At 33.3% G+C, this 18366-nt stretch overlaps 3 protein-coding genes across 3 annotated transcripts; 2 read left to right on the top strand and 1 right to left on the bottom strand.

Annotated features, from left to right (window-relative positions):
* Positions 1-3078: 3078 nt before the first annotated feature.
* Positions 3079-3960, top strand: LOC121267078. The gene has a single exon (XM_041170956.1). The coding sequence runs from the start codon at positions 3139-3141 to the stop codon at positions 3958-3960; it is 822 nt and encodes a 273-aa protein (XP_041026890.1). The 5' UTR covers positions 3079-3138.
* A 3716-nt stretch (positions 3961-7676) lies between these two features.
* Positions 7677-14880, top strand: LOC121268024 (protease Do-like 5, chloroplastic). The gene is made up of 8 exons (XM_041172126.1): positions 7677-8027; positions 8528-8677; positions 9185-9247; positions 9407-9496; positions 12268-12390; positions 13031-13118; positions 14405-14479; positions 14633-14880. The coding sequence occupies exons 1-8, from the start codon at positions 7755-7757 to the stop codon at positions 14737-14739; spliced, it is 969 nt and encodes a 322-aa protein (XP_041028060.1). The 5' UTR covers positions 7677-7754; the 3' UTR covers positions 14740-14880.
* A 582-nt stretch (positions 14881-15462) lies between these two features.
* Positions 15463-15801, bottom strand: LOC121267077. The gene has a single exon (XM_041170955.1). It carries the CDS (start codon positions 15799-15801, stop codon positions 15463-15465), a length of 339 nt encoding a protein of 112 aa, XP_041026889.1.
* Positions 15802-18366: the final 2565 nt, after the last annotated feature.

The following is an 18366-nucleotide window of genomic DNA, read 5'->3' as shown; positions in this document are numbered from 1 at the left end:
TAATGCGATGTGAATGAAACACTTTATTGAAAGCTTGAGTTTGGGTACATCCACAAACCAGTCAATGTGTTTTGTGATAATTTGTCTGTTATCTCGTTAATAAAAGTGGAACACCAAGTTCCAAAGGAAAACACATTGATGTGCATTATCACTGTATTTTGGATATAGTTGAGAGAGGTGAAGTTAATGTTAATTTTGTTTTCTCAACTAAGATGATAGTAGCTCCAATGATGAAGGGATTGTTTTTGAAGAAATTTAGAAAACATGTGATTATAATGGAAATGAAAGATACCTAAGTAAGGTAACCTGGTTAATATGAGGGGGTGTACTTAATAAAATTTTAGTGCATGTTGATTACCTAAGTAAATAGTTGATTATTTGTAAAGTTGCTGATAAAGTGATTAAGGAAAGTCTCGAGAATGACCTTTAGAGGAAGTACTTAATAATTGTTTAGCGCATGTTGATACATGTTTGATATATTCTACTGAAGTTGTCAATTGTAATAGAAATATTTATTTAGTCACAGAGAATTGATGTTGTTCACTAAAAATTTAGTAAATGAAGTCATCCATAATATGTGATCAGTGAGAACATATATGGTAAAATATGTGTTCAGATAAGTTAATGACAAAAACGTACACGTAGAGACTTGTCATACTCTGACGCCGATCTGCAGGAGTTGTATATGAGAGTTGAGTTGTGGAAAAATTAAATTAGTACCAAGGTAACATAATCAATTGGATTCATTATTGTTGTTGTGTTCAAGTGGGAGATGTAAATCTAAGGAGTATAATCACACACCAAGTAGTGTACCCATTGGATTCAGACCCTCTCCATGGTGATAATTCTCATAGGGGTGTCGGTTGAGAAAGTGTCAATAGACACAATCTTTTTATTGAGTCAAACGGTTGTGTCACTTATCAATAGTTGTGACATTTGCCAATCAGTGCCTTGTGGTCTATAAATAGAGATTATTTGTGCACAATTCGAGCACCTGTATTTCCTCTGTCCATCACTAACTTGTGGAAAAAATATTTTCACGAGAGTATCATCATATTGTGTAAACACAGCTCATTTTCGTTCTATAATTTCTTTCACTAAAGAGCGCTCCTTTTCATCAAAGTTTTGACCATTTTTTCAAGCCAAATATACCTCATGAAGCCCAAATAATCATTTCTTTGGATCTATTTAGATACAGAGTCATCTCATCTCATCTCATCTAATTTTAACTAATAATTTTAGTATTATTTATAAATCATCTCAACTCATCTAATTTTACCTTATTATCCAAACGGGCAGTAGATTGCCTTAAAGGAATCATTCTCTATGGGATTCTGGTCATGTTAAAAATCTCATTCCATAAATAATTATTATTGAGAATTTAGTAAGTCTAGTAGGCAATTCACGATTGTATCACTTAAGAGAGAAAGTGGGAACCAATCCGCACGTGCCACTAGGTCTCCTTGTTTACCCCACGAGTTCTTGTCCCCCAAGCTTGTGTAAAAAATGAGAGCCAATCACAGAGACCAATGAATATTAGTTTATGATTATTCGATATTATATATATATATATATATATATATATGATATGTGTGTGTACAAACACTATTCACAATCTTATGATAAATTCTAATATTTTCATCATCTTTGATCCGTCTTACACCTGTAAAATTAATTAAAATCAAGCTGCTAATTAATCCAGACCCAGCAACTTGAAAGAGAATATTGGCTGGCTAGCTAGCTAGCTGTTACTTGTGGATCATCCCAATTTAATTAATCATGTATAGTAATCCATGTATATGTAAGACAATTAATAATTAAGTATATTCAAAGGGATGAATAAGGAGCTTTGCTTATGATCATGATCATGATCATCTTGAATGTTTATTTGCAGACTTTCAGAGAGTTACTAAAAGTCAGCCTACCTCGATCTGGTTAATTTCAATAGTCAAACACTTGTAGAGATAAAACAGACACCTGGACAGCTATCTTGCTAGCTTGCTTGCTTTGTTTCTATCCTTTCATGTTCTCCAACAACATAAATTATATATATACAACAAACACTTGGTGTTTTTTCAATGTCTAGAAACATGGTGAACCCAACATGATGATCTTCTTGCCAGATGATGATTTCGCAGTCAAATCCTTTTTTTTATTTTTATCATATATAATTAATACTTCTCAATGGTGGGACCGCAATTTGGAGTCTGACACGTGGATCAACCACTAATCATGTTTTAGAAGTTAAAACGACGGTACTACACCGTCCGTATTTATAAATTATAACTCTTGTGGGTGTTAGGAGGCCAGTTGGATATGTTTATAAGGGGATAATTACATCCTGCAAATCAATTAACCATGATTTAATTTGAAATAGAAAAAGGAATTTAAATTTTATTAAATTAATTGTGTATGATATATTTTCAATATATATATATATCCACTTATAAATAGAAGAACTCAGTTACAAATAAGTAAATTAATGTTGGTCTATGTTTAGAAGTTAGAAAAATATAAAATAAAAACACATAAATTATGACGTACGGCGTGGTTGACAGCACAGAATGTTGGTTGAATACGGATCAGACACATGGCATATATTGTGCTGATCATGATCATGTCTTATTTTGATGACTTGGCATTTGCTATTTGACTTGGTTTAGCAAATTTGGCTTATGTAGCTGTCAAAACACAACCAATTAAAGTACAATGTTCTTGGCTTCTTCCAATCTCTCAACAACCTCTACTTCCTGAAAATTTAATCTTAAAATAGAGTTGTGATGCGTAGCATTGCTCAAAATTAAAAAGAAATTTATCGTGAATACTGTTATCTTAAGATCTCTATATCATATATTATCTACGTGGTATAATTTGATTTGAAAGATATATTTTAAAATTTAAATCTTACAAATCTAATATTATCATTTAAGTGTGTGAATGGTGTACTCTACACACCAACTTGATACTAGAATGACTATTTGGATTTGTTCAATTATTAACATGCACCCTGATTAATCTTATATAAACCGAACATGATCTACGTCCCAACTTCAAGTTTAATGAACCAAAACATAGCAAAAACCTCTAAGCCCTAGAATTGTTCCCACGATAATCAGCCTCTCACTTTCTTCCTTAAACATGTCCAAAACCCCACCAAATCGGGTGGGAGAATCCATCTGCAAATTCTCTTCCGAAGAGTATCCTCAAAAAGCCAAGGGAATTTCCTTCTTTGCCTTTCTTCTCTCCATTTTTGTTTATATTTCTGTCTTTTATACCTTCAATCTATCTCCTTCTTATACCCTCTTCAGCACCACCAAGTTCTGGTTTTTCATTTCCAACACTCTCATCCTCATCATTGCTGCTGACTATGGTGCTTTCTCTTCGTCCAAAGAGAAACATGATGATCTTTATGAAGATTACATGATGATGATGCATAGCCAAGTGAAAAATAACGTTTCATCCTTCGTTTCACAATACCCAGATGTTGTCAAAGAAAGTACTGATCCCAAGCGAGAGGACGTTGATCATGATGATGATGATGATTTTCAAGAAAAGAAAGAAATATTAGCTGAAGATCAAAGGGATCAATATTTATACCCAGAAAGTAAATCTATCATGGCCAATATTAGTCATGATTCGAAAAAGCCTAGAAATCATGAAAACTTGCAAGAAAAGAAGCAGGTTCTTACCCCACAAGCTGATCATAAGATTCATGCAAGAAGTTCTCGTGGAAGAAAGTCAGGAAAAGATAAACTCCTCGTGATTCATGACGAGAGCAAGAACATGTCTGACAATGATGATCAAAAGCATGATAAACCAAGTGATGATCAATTGGAAGATAATGAGTTTTCAACCATGTCCGATGAGGAACTGAACAGAAGAGTTGAAGAGTTTATTGATAGATTTAATAGACAGATTCGGCTTCAATCATATCACTACAAGATAAATCAACATTTATAAAGAGTTGATATTTACCATAAAAATGACTATTTGTGATAAGGATATTCTCATTTTAGCCAAAACTAGTCATTTTGACAGAAAATATAATTAGTATGTAATAAATAAGTAATTTTCTTGTAATGTATCTAGAAATTTCAGCGAAATATAAAATAGGAATAGGAAAAGTCTTCTTACTCCATAGAACATGAAGACTAGTAATACTAGATCATAATCCAGAAAAAAACATGATGAGTAGCTTGCTTGCTTTTTCTTTTTTTCTTCTTCTTCTTTTTTTTTTTTTTTATTTTTTTATTTTTTTTTTGAGTTTCTCTTATTTATGTTCTAGTTTGATGTGTCTTGTAGTACGTCCTTTTTCTGTTCCCTATGCATGTCTTTTACTTTGTTTTTGTTATCTTTCCATGTTGGTTAGTGTAAATGCCTTGGACTTCTGCACGTAATTGCTAGCTTGCTAGAGCTGTCTCTCTCCAAAAAATACCACTTTAATTGGTTTCATTTTTCTACTTCCGAAATATGGAGGTCCAAGGAAAACGATATATACTTGCACGTTATTGTTGCTTTATTTATAAGTTATTAATTGCCATTATAGGCTATATTTATTTTACTTTCAGTTTCATTTCACTTTGCCTAGCCATCATCATGTTATACTCTTTTGGTTTAATTAATGTGTTTGACAAGATAATAGTACAAACTTTTGATAACCATATGTGCTTATGACTTTTAAAGCCAAACATATTATAATTTTGGTTTAGTAAAATCAAAACACATCATTAATGATTGACGATTTAAGTACCATATATATTACCTTATTAGAGATGGCGTAATGGTGCTATGCAGGTCGTATTTAGATGTTCTGACGGATTATTTGCAACGTAACGATTATTTGCAATAAAAAATTTTCATTTTGACAGGAAATAATCATTTTTATTGAAAATAACCGTTTACAAATAAGCAGTTTTTTTGTAGTTAATATTTTTGACACCAACGGATTTGACAAATTTTCTCTTGAATTATCTAAAATGTATTTACGAGAAATTAGTTGTTGGGAGCTTATAATGCAATCCCTCCCGGAATAATTATAAAGGGCTTTATTCCCGAATACCTACTGTCAATTAAAAAAATTAGACCATAACACAATATATGAGATATTTGTGGACGAAGATTATATGTATAAAAAAGGATTTATACTCTCTTTGTAATTGAATTCCTCGCATATTGTGAATAAGATTGCATGATAATGCAAATATCCAAGATGGAGCTTTTTACCTGATCTCGAAATTATTTAATTACTATTTTGGAATCAACATTGCTAGAATTTTTTAATTTTTTAATTTTTTTTTTTAAAAACAGAGTTTTAACTTAAGATATATAATATGTTAATTAGTTGCAACTTATTATCAGATCAAGTCCACTACATAACACTTCTACAGCTAATTATTCTTACAAGTCGATCATGTGTAAATATTGCACCATTTACTTATTATATAGATCCATTACAATTATTTAAAAAAATAAAAGAAGTTAGAACATAAATATTTTTTATTCTACCATGCACTCTCATAATTTATTTAGTATATTTACAATAAACGCATGACTTACAATATATATTTTTTATAAAAGTTGATGCTAATATCTTTCATTGTTTGGATACAAATCCTATTAATTAGTTAAGCTATATATAAATATATATATTTATACTTTTTTAAAGTGAAATTTATTTTTTTTATAAGGATTTGTACGAGATTTATCTATTTTAAATTTGTAAAAATCATTTCTCAGGTATATAATGAAAGTTTGGTGACAAAAATTGCTCCGATATTCCTGTTAAAAAAGCTGTTCATGTGAACTTAGAACTGTACATGGTACAGAGTTTTGCAAATTGCAACTATCCTATGTTCTGAAAAATCATAGTAAAGTAGGTGTTTTCTTGGTGCAGTTGGTGGACAAAGCCTCTGTGGAGGACTATTTTCTGAGTGATCTTTTAAGATTAAAATTTAAAATTTTGAGAATTTTAAAATTTTTCAATCTTTTTATTATAATTTTTTAAAATTTTTATATAAAATAAAATAAATAATTTAACTTTTTTAAATTTTAAAATAAAAATAATATTAAAAAATATATTTTAATAATATTTTCTTTTATTTTTTAATTTTAATCTCAATCCTTCTTATTTTATCTCTAAAAATAAATAAGACCTGATAAGACGATTAAACGAAGGTTGTGTTTTGAATACCGACTTCTATAAAAAAGAACTGTTTATCCAATGATTACTGCAAAATAAAGTTACGTCTAGCGACGGAAATGGGTTCCTTCAATTTCTCTACAATATTTAAACCAACCCCACCGCCCCTTATGCACTGCATAATTGCATAAAGTCGCTTTTCACAATTACAGCAAAATGAAAGAGACTTGTTCGAATAAATTTCCAAGAGTGTATACCTATTTCGGGACTTGCTTCTCCTCAATGAGAGAAATTAAGGTTGTGTTTAGATGTTAAATTGAGTTGAGTTAAGTTGAGTTGAATTAAGATTATTATTTTTTAATATTATTATTATTTTAAAATTTGAAAAGTTAAATTATTTATTATATTTTATATTAAAATTTAAAAAAGTTATAATCATGAATTGAGTAACCAAACGAAATTTTCCCACCAACCCCTTCTAATTTATAGCTAGCTAGAGGAGTAAGTAGGAAAACTTTTTGCTGTCACATTAATACAAGATTATCTCATGTAATGACTATATAATATATATGAAAGTTAATGTGTTACGCATATTGAATTCGTGAGGTAGATATTTATTGAGATCATTTCACCTGTTTAGTTGGTTTCGTTTTTACATTATATATAATGATGATGGTGGTGATGATGATGATAAGAATGAATTTTCTTTTTGCATGCATTATGTGTTATGCATAATGTATTAGTGAGATAGACATCTACTAAGATCCTTTCACCTGCTCAGTTGACTTTGTTTAGAAACTACATTATATATATAATTATGATAATATCAATAATAATTTTTCTTTTTGCATGCATTATGCCTTCAATGAGGTAGATATCTATTAAATTCCTTTAATCATCCGCTCATTTGGTCTCGTTCAAAAATTACATTATATAATAATAATAATAAGAGCCAATAGACCTATCAATTTAAGTTCACCATCTCAATAATACTAATTTATTTAAAATGGTGTGAAAATCCAGATTTAGAATCCAAATAACAAATGTGAATAATTTTAAATATAAATATCATAAAAATTTAATCCAAATGTCAATCTAAATATCATAAGTATTAAACCAAAAACCTAATAAAGCAAACTTTACTTCGCTAGAGCGAGCAAATGTTAAGCGCTTGTCAAACAATATTCTCTAAATTCAGTCTTTTTTTTTTTCAACTTTTTCACTTTTTTCAACTTCAATCTCAAATCAAAATTTCTTTTAATTCAATTAAATAAAGAGAAATGGTACAATCACATAAAAATTTTGTAAAAATAATCTCACAAATTAATCTTCTATTTTATAATAAAACTAATTTTATAATTTGATGTTATACATTCAATTTAATTTATAAATTTATTTTTATAAAATTTATTTATAATTAAAGCATTTATCTTAAATAAATTAAAGCCCAAATCAACTAGATTTTGTTGTTATGGAATCGATTTAAGACGACCAAAAGCTTTGTGTTCGGAACCTGCATGTGGCCGGACAGCCTACTTTATCCTAGAAAATAAAGAGGAAAAAAGAAACAGTTATTAGTTGGGCCGTTGGAGACTCGTGTAAGAACGAAAATAACATGGTGATGGTGTTGGGTTCTCTGCGGCCGGTGAACTCTTCTCCAATTCACACAATTACTAATGCCTCTTCCTCAAATTCTTCAGAGAAGAAGAGCCAGTACCTGACAAGTCGGAGGGCTATAGTTTTTGGTCCAAGCGTTTTAGTGGCTTCCTTGCTCAATTTTAACACTCTTAGTTCCTCATCACCACCTTCGTTTCACCTTGCACTTGCCCAACAGCAACAACTGGATGAGCTTCAGCAAGAAGAAGACCGAGCAGTGCAACTTTTCCAGGTCTCTTCCTCTCCGGGTCACACTTTTTCTTCTCTCTGCAGTTGTTTTTATGGTGCTCTCCAGCTGATTATTTATTTTGTGTTTCTGTGAAATTTATTTTTCCCCATTTGGTTTCTAAAGTCAGTGATCGGAAAAATTTGATGTGATCAACATTCATGACTAATTCGCATCTGGGTTAAGAGTTTTTTCATTATTTTTGTTGCCCATATGCTGCATCGCTTATGTAATCTGCTGCTTAATTGCCTTCTCAAATAATGGCACAAGCATTTCGAGAAAAGAGACCTTAATTGTTGTTATTGAATTAGCAGTCAATAACGTATAGCAGCACCTGGAGAAGCATCTGCATTGATAATAATGGTTGTCCTATCTTTATGATTTTTGGGGTATTTTTTTTTTCCCCGGGAGGGTGTGATGTTGTCTTGTTATTCTACATATGCAAATTCTATCTTTGCCGTGCATATGTTACTTTAACTGGCATAGTTATTTTTGAATTATTGCAGGAAGCTTCCCCTTCTGTTGTCTTCATTAAAGACCTTGAAATTGATAAAATCCCCAAGACCTCTTCTGCTGACGTCAATCTTATTGAGGATGAAAATGCAAAAGTTGAAGGGACAGGTTCAGGCTTCATCTGGGATAAGTTTGGTCACATTGTAAGCATTCCCTTGTAGTTATCTGAATCCGTCTTGTAGTGTTATATGCAATTTCTTCTTTGTTTTCTTTATCTGCTAAGTTCAGTAGTCATGCAGTCATTCTTTTCTGAGCTGATATCTGGATTCCCTAGAGAAATCTTACATACTGGATTATCTGTGCAAAAAAAAAAACATCATGCAGCACCTAGGTTGAGTTGAATGTTTCACTTCCCTGAAAGACCTGAAATTTTGACATACTTTTTTATTCCTGAAGGTAAATGTAATATAATTATAGGAAATAATAAATTTATGAAATCTTACTCTCATAGTTTCTGCTGTTACTTACACATGCACCTGAATTTGTGCTTGTTGTGAGAAAATTACAAGATGGGGTATGCTGTAAGTTTGAATTGTAGATATAAGTTAGGAATATGCATACTCATCAGCACAATTAATTATTTTCCTTGCAACTTATGGTTCCCTCCAGTGTTATCAAGAAGATTCAGTTTTCCTTTTTGTGTATGACAGGTTACAAACTACCATGTTGTAGCTAAACTGGCTACAGATGGGAGTGGTGCACATCGTTGTAAGGTTTTAGTTCCTTTTCTTCTAGTTCTTATTAATTTTCCTTTTTGGTTCTTTTCTTTTCCCAAAATGGTTGCGGGTGTACCAAATAAATTTGTTATTCTTGATCTAGGGTAATGCCCCCTTTCTCTGAGTGGTAATGTTTTCCTGGTGCGTTTTTGACAGGTTTATCTAGTAGATGCAAAAGGCAATGGCTTTTACAGGGAAGGCAAGATTGTTGGTGTTGATCCAGCATATGATCTGGCTATACTTAAGGTATTCAGTCAAACTATAGGGTATTTTCTTTGCTATTATTTTGAGCTCCTCATCATTAATATGGACAAATACTTTCTCAATGGGAAAAAGCTGGAATCAATTTATGGTATATTCCATTACGTGCCTCATTCAGAATAAGGCTTAAGCCATACACTGTTATGAAAGACATAGTGACATTATAAATAAATAATTAGTTCATTGCTTTTGTATTTTATTTTGTTATAAATAGAACTGCTTATGTTTTTTAGAGGCGTCAAAATGCTTCTGATAAGTTTACCCATATGGATGATCACTTTTTTCTTCTGAGATAAGAGTGGAGTGGTAAATTCTTGTCCTCCATTTTAATCACAAAAACAATCATTGTTATAAAAATTATCTACGTGAACCTTAATCGGCTTCCCAAGGACTGTATGGTTACATGGCAAGCTTTAAATGCCAAGGATGTGAGATGTGTGGCCGGTTTCTTCCAAACAAATTCCAGGTGCTGGATGTGGGTACTTATCATAAAAATGGGTGTGGGATGTGGGTACCGAGAAAAATGACAAGTGAGGTAATGGCTAGGTGCATGGTGCAAGCAGTGAACTTTTAGGTCAGAATAAAGGGACCTGATAACAAAAATAGTTGCTCACTTGACTGTCTAAGGAAAATGTTTAATAATCCTTCTCAGTTTGCACATACTATCCTGAAAAAGAACATAGAGTGAGTTAGCCATCCAATGGAAGCTTTCATAATAGTTGTATTCGTTACTGTCTGCCTCTATGAAACATAACATAAAGAGGTAATCTTAATAGCTCAAAAGTGGCTTATAACAACTAAAGCTTAAATTTATCTATTTCTTGATTAAAATAATTGATATCATGCTGCAATAAATATTTGAAAGGCTTATAAACAAGTATCATGATCATTTAGCCGAAAAGATGAAGTTACTGTTATATTTGGGCATAGCATTTTGAAATGCATATACTATCTATCTTCATTAGTGTTCACTGCATAACCAGATTAAGTTTTATTTTGAACATTTGAATACATGGAAGGGTTGAACAGATTTTTTACTTGATACAAAAAATAATTAATGCTAGATGACATAAACTTATCCTAATCCCACTGTTTATTGTGACAATTATGCTGGTTACATGATTGTGATGAAATTGACTACGGCAGAGGTAAATGACCTGTCAAACAAATAGCACAAACACTAAGTGTTATGCCAATTAATCTGTGTGAGATAACATGGGGTGTATGGTTGTGAAATGAACCAAGCTTCTTAAGCTTGGGTTAAAATTGGGCTGTTAAGAGTCTCATTGGGGATTGTCATGAGATGCAAGATCCAAGCAGAACTTTATTTTGAAGGCAAGCTATGAAGATTGACTTTTTTTTTTTTTTTTTTTTTTTTTAAAGTAGTATTTTTATTTAAAGACCTCACTTATGGCTGAGTAAAACCGTGGAAACAACCTTCATCGCCCCTAAAAACCTTATAAGAAAAGATCAAAAACCTATTACTTACAAAGTATTACCAGCAATCCTATCCTATCCAATCTCAACAGGCCTGTTATCTCCTTTGGGGGCCCGCTCAAAATCCATCATATTTCCTTTGGCACCTTCTTTAGCAAGAAAATCAGCAACTTGATTTATTTCTCTATATATGTGTCTAACTACTATGTTCAACTCCTTTGCAGAGTAAGCAATGCTCTCCCAGTCTTCTTGCACAGCCCAATGAACATCACCCTGTCCATTCCACCAGTTAACCAACACTTTGGAATCAGTTTCAACCTCGAGATTAGACTGCATCAGCATATTACATATTCGCAGACCATCAAGCAAAAGCCTTAGTCTCAGCCATTGTGTTGGTACCATTTCCATAATAAGCCATAAAACCACCCAAGATTCCCCCTCTGTAATCCCGAACTACCTCTCCACCGCCACATTCACCAGGATTCCCCAAACTACACCCATAAATGTTCAACTTGACAAAACCCAATGGTGGACTGGACCATCGTAGGACCTTAGTAAATTTTATTTTCAAATCCAATAAAGGAAGTCCCATGGAGATTGACTTGTTAACAGATAATGAATACGAGGTCACCTTTAAAGCCAAGCTCCAGCTAAATGGTGCATTTTCTATTAGTCTTATCAGTGTTTTAAGAATCCCCAAGCTAAATGGATTTGACTCATGGCTGGCCCAATTAGAGGCTTCTTTGTTATCATTCTTGAGAAAAACAAGAAGAGACCTAACCCGCGTTGGAGCTTGTTAAATTTAAATCCATGCTTGGCTAGCATACTAAACTGTATGGAAGCTTATGTAGTTTCAATCATCAACTGTATGCAAAGTGTCTAAATAAAGACCACCTAGCTGCAGCCAGACAGACAACTCTAGAACTGTAAAAACCCATCACATTGCATAGAATCATTATTATATAGTTCAGTTTGTTGAACTGGCACCCCAACAAAATTATTAGATTAATATCACAGTAATCAGCAATTGATGCCTTTGTCTGCCCTTGTTTCTTGGAGTCAACAACATTGCTCCTATAGGATGGGTAACCTAGCTTTGCTGGGATTAATGTTATTCTTTCTAAAGTATTGGTGGAAGATAAGACAGAATGCCATTCAACTTTGACCTGCACCATGGATTAGTCACTTTCACAGTGACTAAAATAATATATATGCATTGGTATCTTAAGTAATGTCATCTCCATATATAATTAATAAAACATGCTGCTCTTTGCAATACAGAAAATGTTTTGTGATGCCTAAACTAATATCATATGCAGGTTGATGCTGAAGGTTATGAATTAAAGCCTGTTGTTCTTGGCACCTCACAAAACTTACTTGTGGGTCAGAGCTGCTTTGCCATTGGAAATCCTTATGGATATGAGAACACGCTGACAACTGGGGTAAATTTCTGTGATATGATTTGTATGCATTTAATATCACTAAAAAATTATTTTGAGAACAAGTAGGTAGTAGTGAACCATGTAATATTAGAACTTAGGTCATTATCTATTTCAATTACTTATTCAACCATGCAATAATGTTTTCAAGTACTTTGAATGGTCAATGGAGAATGTTTTATTTTATTCATCTCATCTAATTTCAAGAAATAGTTTAGCTTTGAACTTATTTTCTCTCACATAATTATCAAGACATACTTTGTAGTTTGTGGATGAATACAATTTACACTTTATACCTCAAACAATCAAAATTGACAAATTGCATCCTCTAACTATAACTTTTTGTCAAACAGCTCCCTCTGGCTAGGTCTGGCCATTAAGATGGTGAAAAAAGGTGACAGGGCACAATCCTAATTGTTAACGAAGGTTCTGTTTGATAATTGGCTGTAGTTTGATGGTGTAATGTGTTAATTTTAATTGTTTAGGGTGCAAAGTGCAAAACACTTAATTAGTTGGGGTCAAAAGTGTATTTTCCCCTTTTAATGTAGGTCCTCTAGTGTATTTAGCTTACATATTTCAATCCAGTAGGTTATTGGTAGTAAAAAACCCAGCATCTATGTACCGGTTACTTTAAGTCGTGCAGGTAGTCAGTGGATTAGGAAGGGAGATACCTTCACCAAATGGAAGTGCTATTCGAGGAGCTATTCAAACAGATGCTGATATCAACGCAGGTAAATTACACTTTCCTTTCAAATATGTTAAAAGTCTTTTTATAAACGTCTTGATAGACATCTCCTTTTCTTTTTATTAAGTAGATCATATCAACTTATGCAATGACTTTTAAGCCCATCATATGGAATTTGTTGACTTTCAAAAAGCATACTCTTTTTTAAAAGCAGCAGTTGCTTTTTGTTATTAATGAGGGATTGTAAAATCAGACCACTAGAATTAGCTACCCTGAAAACGATGAGCCATTACCTAGTGGCACTTGGCTGATCTCCATTTCCCCTGCTCCATTGCTGTAACAGAGCCTTGTCTTCTTACAACCTTGTTTCAGTCTTTGAAAGAGACTACCCTTTTCCAATATCACAATCATTCATCTCAAGATTTAAAGAAGAACAAAAAGATGTCTGTGCAGATCGATATTGTTTGCGCTCCACATCATCACATGAACATTTATATTTGATTGTTTTCATCTATACCCTGCATGTAATGCACACAACACAGGATAGATGGTTCATCATGGAATGATCATTCTAGTCTTTTTACTCTTTGGAGCATATCCTAATTGTAAGATTTATTCTTTCATTCTTTAACTTTGATAACATAGGAATAGTTTCTTTCATTCTTATCCTAAATCGAATGGGATTCAAATATTTCTCTTTTCATATGTTAATGGAAAGATATCTCATAGGACTAAACTAATTATACTCTTGTTAAGTCGATAATAATTTAATAGGAGCAAACTCATGATAGTCCTATTCAATATATTCTAAATTTATCAACATATTTATTAAATGTCACCATTATATGATCAACACCTATTATCATAATGAGTATGTTTTAGTCTTTGCGTATAAGTCGTATGATTTTATCACTGACCACAGACTTAAAATACACAAGTTACTAACATCGTGATTCTGTATTAGGCAGATAAAGGGCCCGTTTGGATACAGAGGTGAGATGAAACATATAATCTCATCTCATCTCATCTAATTTCAACTAATAATCTCACTACTATTTACAAACCATCTCAACTCATCTCATCTCATTTCACTATTCAAATGGGCCAAAATGTCCAATTTTTCTCACTAACTATGAACTTAAAACTCATAAATTACTAGCAATCATAATTAGGATCTTATAAATTGTAGTCTTACTAAATGCATCTAAATCATTTTCAGAATAACTTGTATTAGAACATAAATTTCAACAGGAACATGGGGGATAAATGCCATGTATAGCTTTCAAACCAACGCACAAAAACACCATTTTGATCCAGATGGAATCTTTTCAGGTAATTCAGGTGGGCCATTAATTGATTCACATGGCCATGTCATTGGAGTTAATACAGCAACTTTTACTCGCAAAGGTGAGTGAATTATGAATTGTAGTACTACTAAATATGGAAAGATTTATATTTCCCTTTTTTCCATGATGAAATCAAATATAAGGAAAGATGCTAGAAGCTAAACTACTTATGTTCAAAAGTTATGAATGATTTTGGTTTATTATTGAATTGCAGGGACAGGAGTATCATCTGGTGTTAACTTTGCAATACCAATCGACACCGTTGTTCGAACTGTACCTTATCTTATTGTCTATGGAACATCTTATAAAGACAGGTTTTGATCTTGCTTGTCAAATGGCATAATTTTAGTGGGCTTCTTTGAATAGATGCACCATGTTATAACTATATGGTGTGTGAAAATTCCGTCTCGCATTTCTTGAATTTTTGTATAATTTTCGTCGTAAGAGAATTTTGTTTTTCTATCATAATATAACATAATATCTCTCTCACCATGCATCTTTCCACCATGCTGATCATTCTGAGCTTCGATTTTAAGTTAAAGTTTGTCATACTCATATCCCTGAAAGAAACTCATGGCAAGTGAGTAAATTTTGCCTCTCAAAAAACTCCTTCTCGTAGACTGTTGTCCGGATGCAAATTCTTCTTACCTTCTTCTTGGGCTGCTTTGCTTAAAACATAAAAAATACAACCTCAATTGCAGAAGCAACTTTGCTTAAAAATATACCGTTCATAGTCAAAACGTAGTTGAAGATACACATATTCTAAAAAATTCATGCTCATGACCACCTATGGAAAAGAAGGGGATAAAAGAAACAAGCATTCTTCTGTATGCTCGTGGTCAAACCATCTCCTCCATCACATTATTTCAAGCGAAAATCTTACAACAAATGCTTTCACTTAAAAGCAAAGCTGTTAGTAACAGCCTGTTACAGTTATTCGATGCAGGATACGACAACATAATAATCACAAACAAGGGAAATGTCACGTTTCTTATTCATTGACTCGAGCATAAAACTTATGAAGTTCAGAACTGCTCTCAATCCCTAAACCTTTAGCAGTGACAATTGCTCTTCAATAGAACTATCCACATGACATGAAGAACGACAAGAGGAGGGGATGAGAATGAGACCCAGGCATCTCTGTTCCATGGGAGAAGGAGAGGACCGTTGGGTACTACGATACTCCACAGCATCTTGGAGAATGATGTTTCCTTGCTTGTCTATGCAGTGGAAGGTGCCCAAGAAAAAGCGTCCATCTTTAATTCCCACAAGCATTTGGCGAAACAGCAGATTCCCTACACGAGTTATGTGGTTCGAACGGTTTGAGTTAGACACGTCTAAACTCTCTGCCAGAGTCAAGGATTTCTCCACTTCTTGATCCATGCACTTGAATCAATCACTAAATCTGAAAAGTGTAAGAAAAGAGATTGTAAACTCTTTTGCTTTCTGATAAGCCAAGTTCATTAACTAAATAGAAACTATGTCCAGCTTGTGTCACCAAATCAACAATGGTAATGTACCGACCATAGAAACTACCTCCCAATAGAGATATAGGAAACCAAGTAGTTGTATGATTTACTAGGACGGTACCTCTTGTATAATTTTTATGGAAGAAAGAAAGATTCCCCAATTCTAAGATGCAGGCAACACATTTTCATATTTTGCACCACAATTAATATTATTCCAAGCGTCACAAAACCTATAATTAACCATCAATTAAACAGGGATATGGATGAACTTGGTCAAACCAAGCATGCAACATACTGGCTAATAGAAACTGAATAAAATGATGGGCTGGATATAATGCAGAGAAGGTGCACAGAGGGAAACCTACCAGGAGTAATAGGAATTGTATCACAAAAAAGAAAAATCAAGTTATAAACTTGAAAATCTATATAATTTTCTTCGAAAGAAGGGGACTGGCAGCATGAATGAAAGTAGCTATTTAACATAAACTAAATCAAATAAGAATGACTATCTCAGGTTGCAGACTTATGATGGAAAGTTGTTTGTATGCATCAGAGGGGCGAGATCTAGCATGTTATTCCCTTGTGTCTTATGTGGTGCATTTGGCAAGAAACAAAACGCTCTATTTTAGGTGGCGAGGATCTTTAATATATCAAGTTGACATCTCTGTTTATTGGACCACTTTACGAGCGGCTGATGATATTGAGTTGCAAACTCTTTTCCTTAACCATGGATTGCTTGTACTTTTTAAACTTTAGATTTCAGTCCCATTTTTATTCTCTTAGTTCTCTCTCTCTCTCTCATCAAATTTCTCTCATGTGCTACCCAAATACTTGGGTACCAACTGTGTTATACTTTTTGAAGAGTTTTATATCCTCCAATCACCAAAAAAAAGGAGGGAGAGAGAGAGAGAGAGAACGAAGTCCTTTCTCAGAGAGATATTTTGTTTTCACAGCTATGCTAAAAAGGAACAAGAAAATTTTCTAGAAAAGCAGCTAATTCATAGAATAAAACAACTTCCAATGGATACCAATTTGACATATGTTCTTATTTCCCCATAGAAAAGAAAATGCATGATTGGATTAGGATTAAGTAGATATAAAACAATAGAGGAGAGGAAACAAGCATAACGGACTATCTTTTTTATTGTCATAGTAGTGTAGAAACAAAGTCTTGACTAATCCTGGGGATACACAAGCCCTCATAAAGAAGTTTCCTACAAGTGCACCTCAAGCAATTTAAGGGGAATTCCACCAGTCAAATGGCCCCTAGAAATTGTTTGCTCCTAAGGGTTTGAAACCTAAACTTGGAAGAAGCATACCACCTAGCCCAAGGCCCTTACCACTTGAGCCAACCTCTAGGGATGGGTATTTTAGTGTTACAGCAATCACTTTTTTACTTCATATAATCTGTACTATGGGAAAGGAACCAGTGATGGCCATACCTCAACCCAGAGGAGAATGGTCATGCTCTGGTAATTTGGGGTAGAGCTCTTGACATACAAAGCGCATACTGGACCATGCTTAAATTTTATAGTGTGTATACTACACCTACAATGTAATCAAGGAGCATTAAGCTGAATAATTTTTTGGCAAATTTGAAACAGATCATAGCTTATCAGATCAGATGCTTTTTCATCAAGTATGATACAGCGATTTTCAAAATAAAAAATGAGATCTTGGGTCAGCACATGCAAGGTACACAAACTCACATCAATAAAGGAAGAAATACCAGCATAAAAAATCCAAAAAGGCTAAGAAAGTAGCCTATCAACAAAAACATTTTAGCAATACTGACTAAGCGGTACAGAAAAAGTTTCATATAGGGGTGAACGATCAAACATCCTCAAAGACATTTATTTTTCTTTCCATCCACAAACAAGTCAATGTGGTGGGAAGATTAAGCATGAGAGAACTATAATTGTTCTAAATATACAGGCTGTTCATCTTGGCCATTTTGCCTTGCTGTTTCAAGAACCGTGCAAATGCGCGAGACCATTATTTGCAAAAGCCAACCCTCTGCTCCCTTGCCACTCACTCCCAGCTGCCTCAACTCAAGAATTCTCATTTTTACAGCAGGCTTATAAGCCACAGTCTCCTACACCATAACTGGCGAATGATACAGCGATACAAGAGTGCCGTCTACATATAAAAAAAGTTCTGAAAAGAGATATCTTCCACATTTGTAAAATCTATTTTTGATAAGTATTGCAAGTTTTATGGAAGGTGCAACCGAAGTACACATGAAGTATACAAAAGGACCCAACTGACAATAAGGTGAAAAAGAACAAAAATCCTTAAAATAATATAGGCTAGATTCTAGAAACTTGAGGGCTGTTGTGAGCTTTCGTACAAGCATAGGGATTGTTGAACAATATGGCTTTTAGCTTCATTGCCATCCTCTCTGAGTCTTCAAAAGTTTGGACATTGCATTCTTGTCAGATGCACCACATCAAGCATAGAGGGTCATCTTCTAAACTTC

Source organism: Juglans microcarpa x Juglans regia, chromosome 5S (assembly GCF_004785595.1).
Source record: "Juglans microcarpa x Juglans regia isolate MS1-56 chromosome 5S, Jm3101_v1.0, whole genome shotgun sequence".
Lineage (NCBI taxonomy): Eukaryota > Viridiplantae > Streptophyta > Magnoliopsida > Fagales > Juglandaceae > Juglans > Juglans microcarpa x Juglans regia.
The sequence above is the reverse complement of the archived record's forward strand: the minus strand, read 5'-3'. Positions and strand labels throughout refer to the sequence as shown.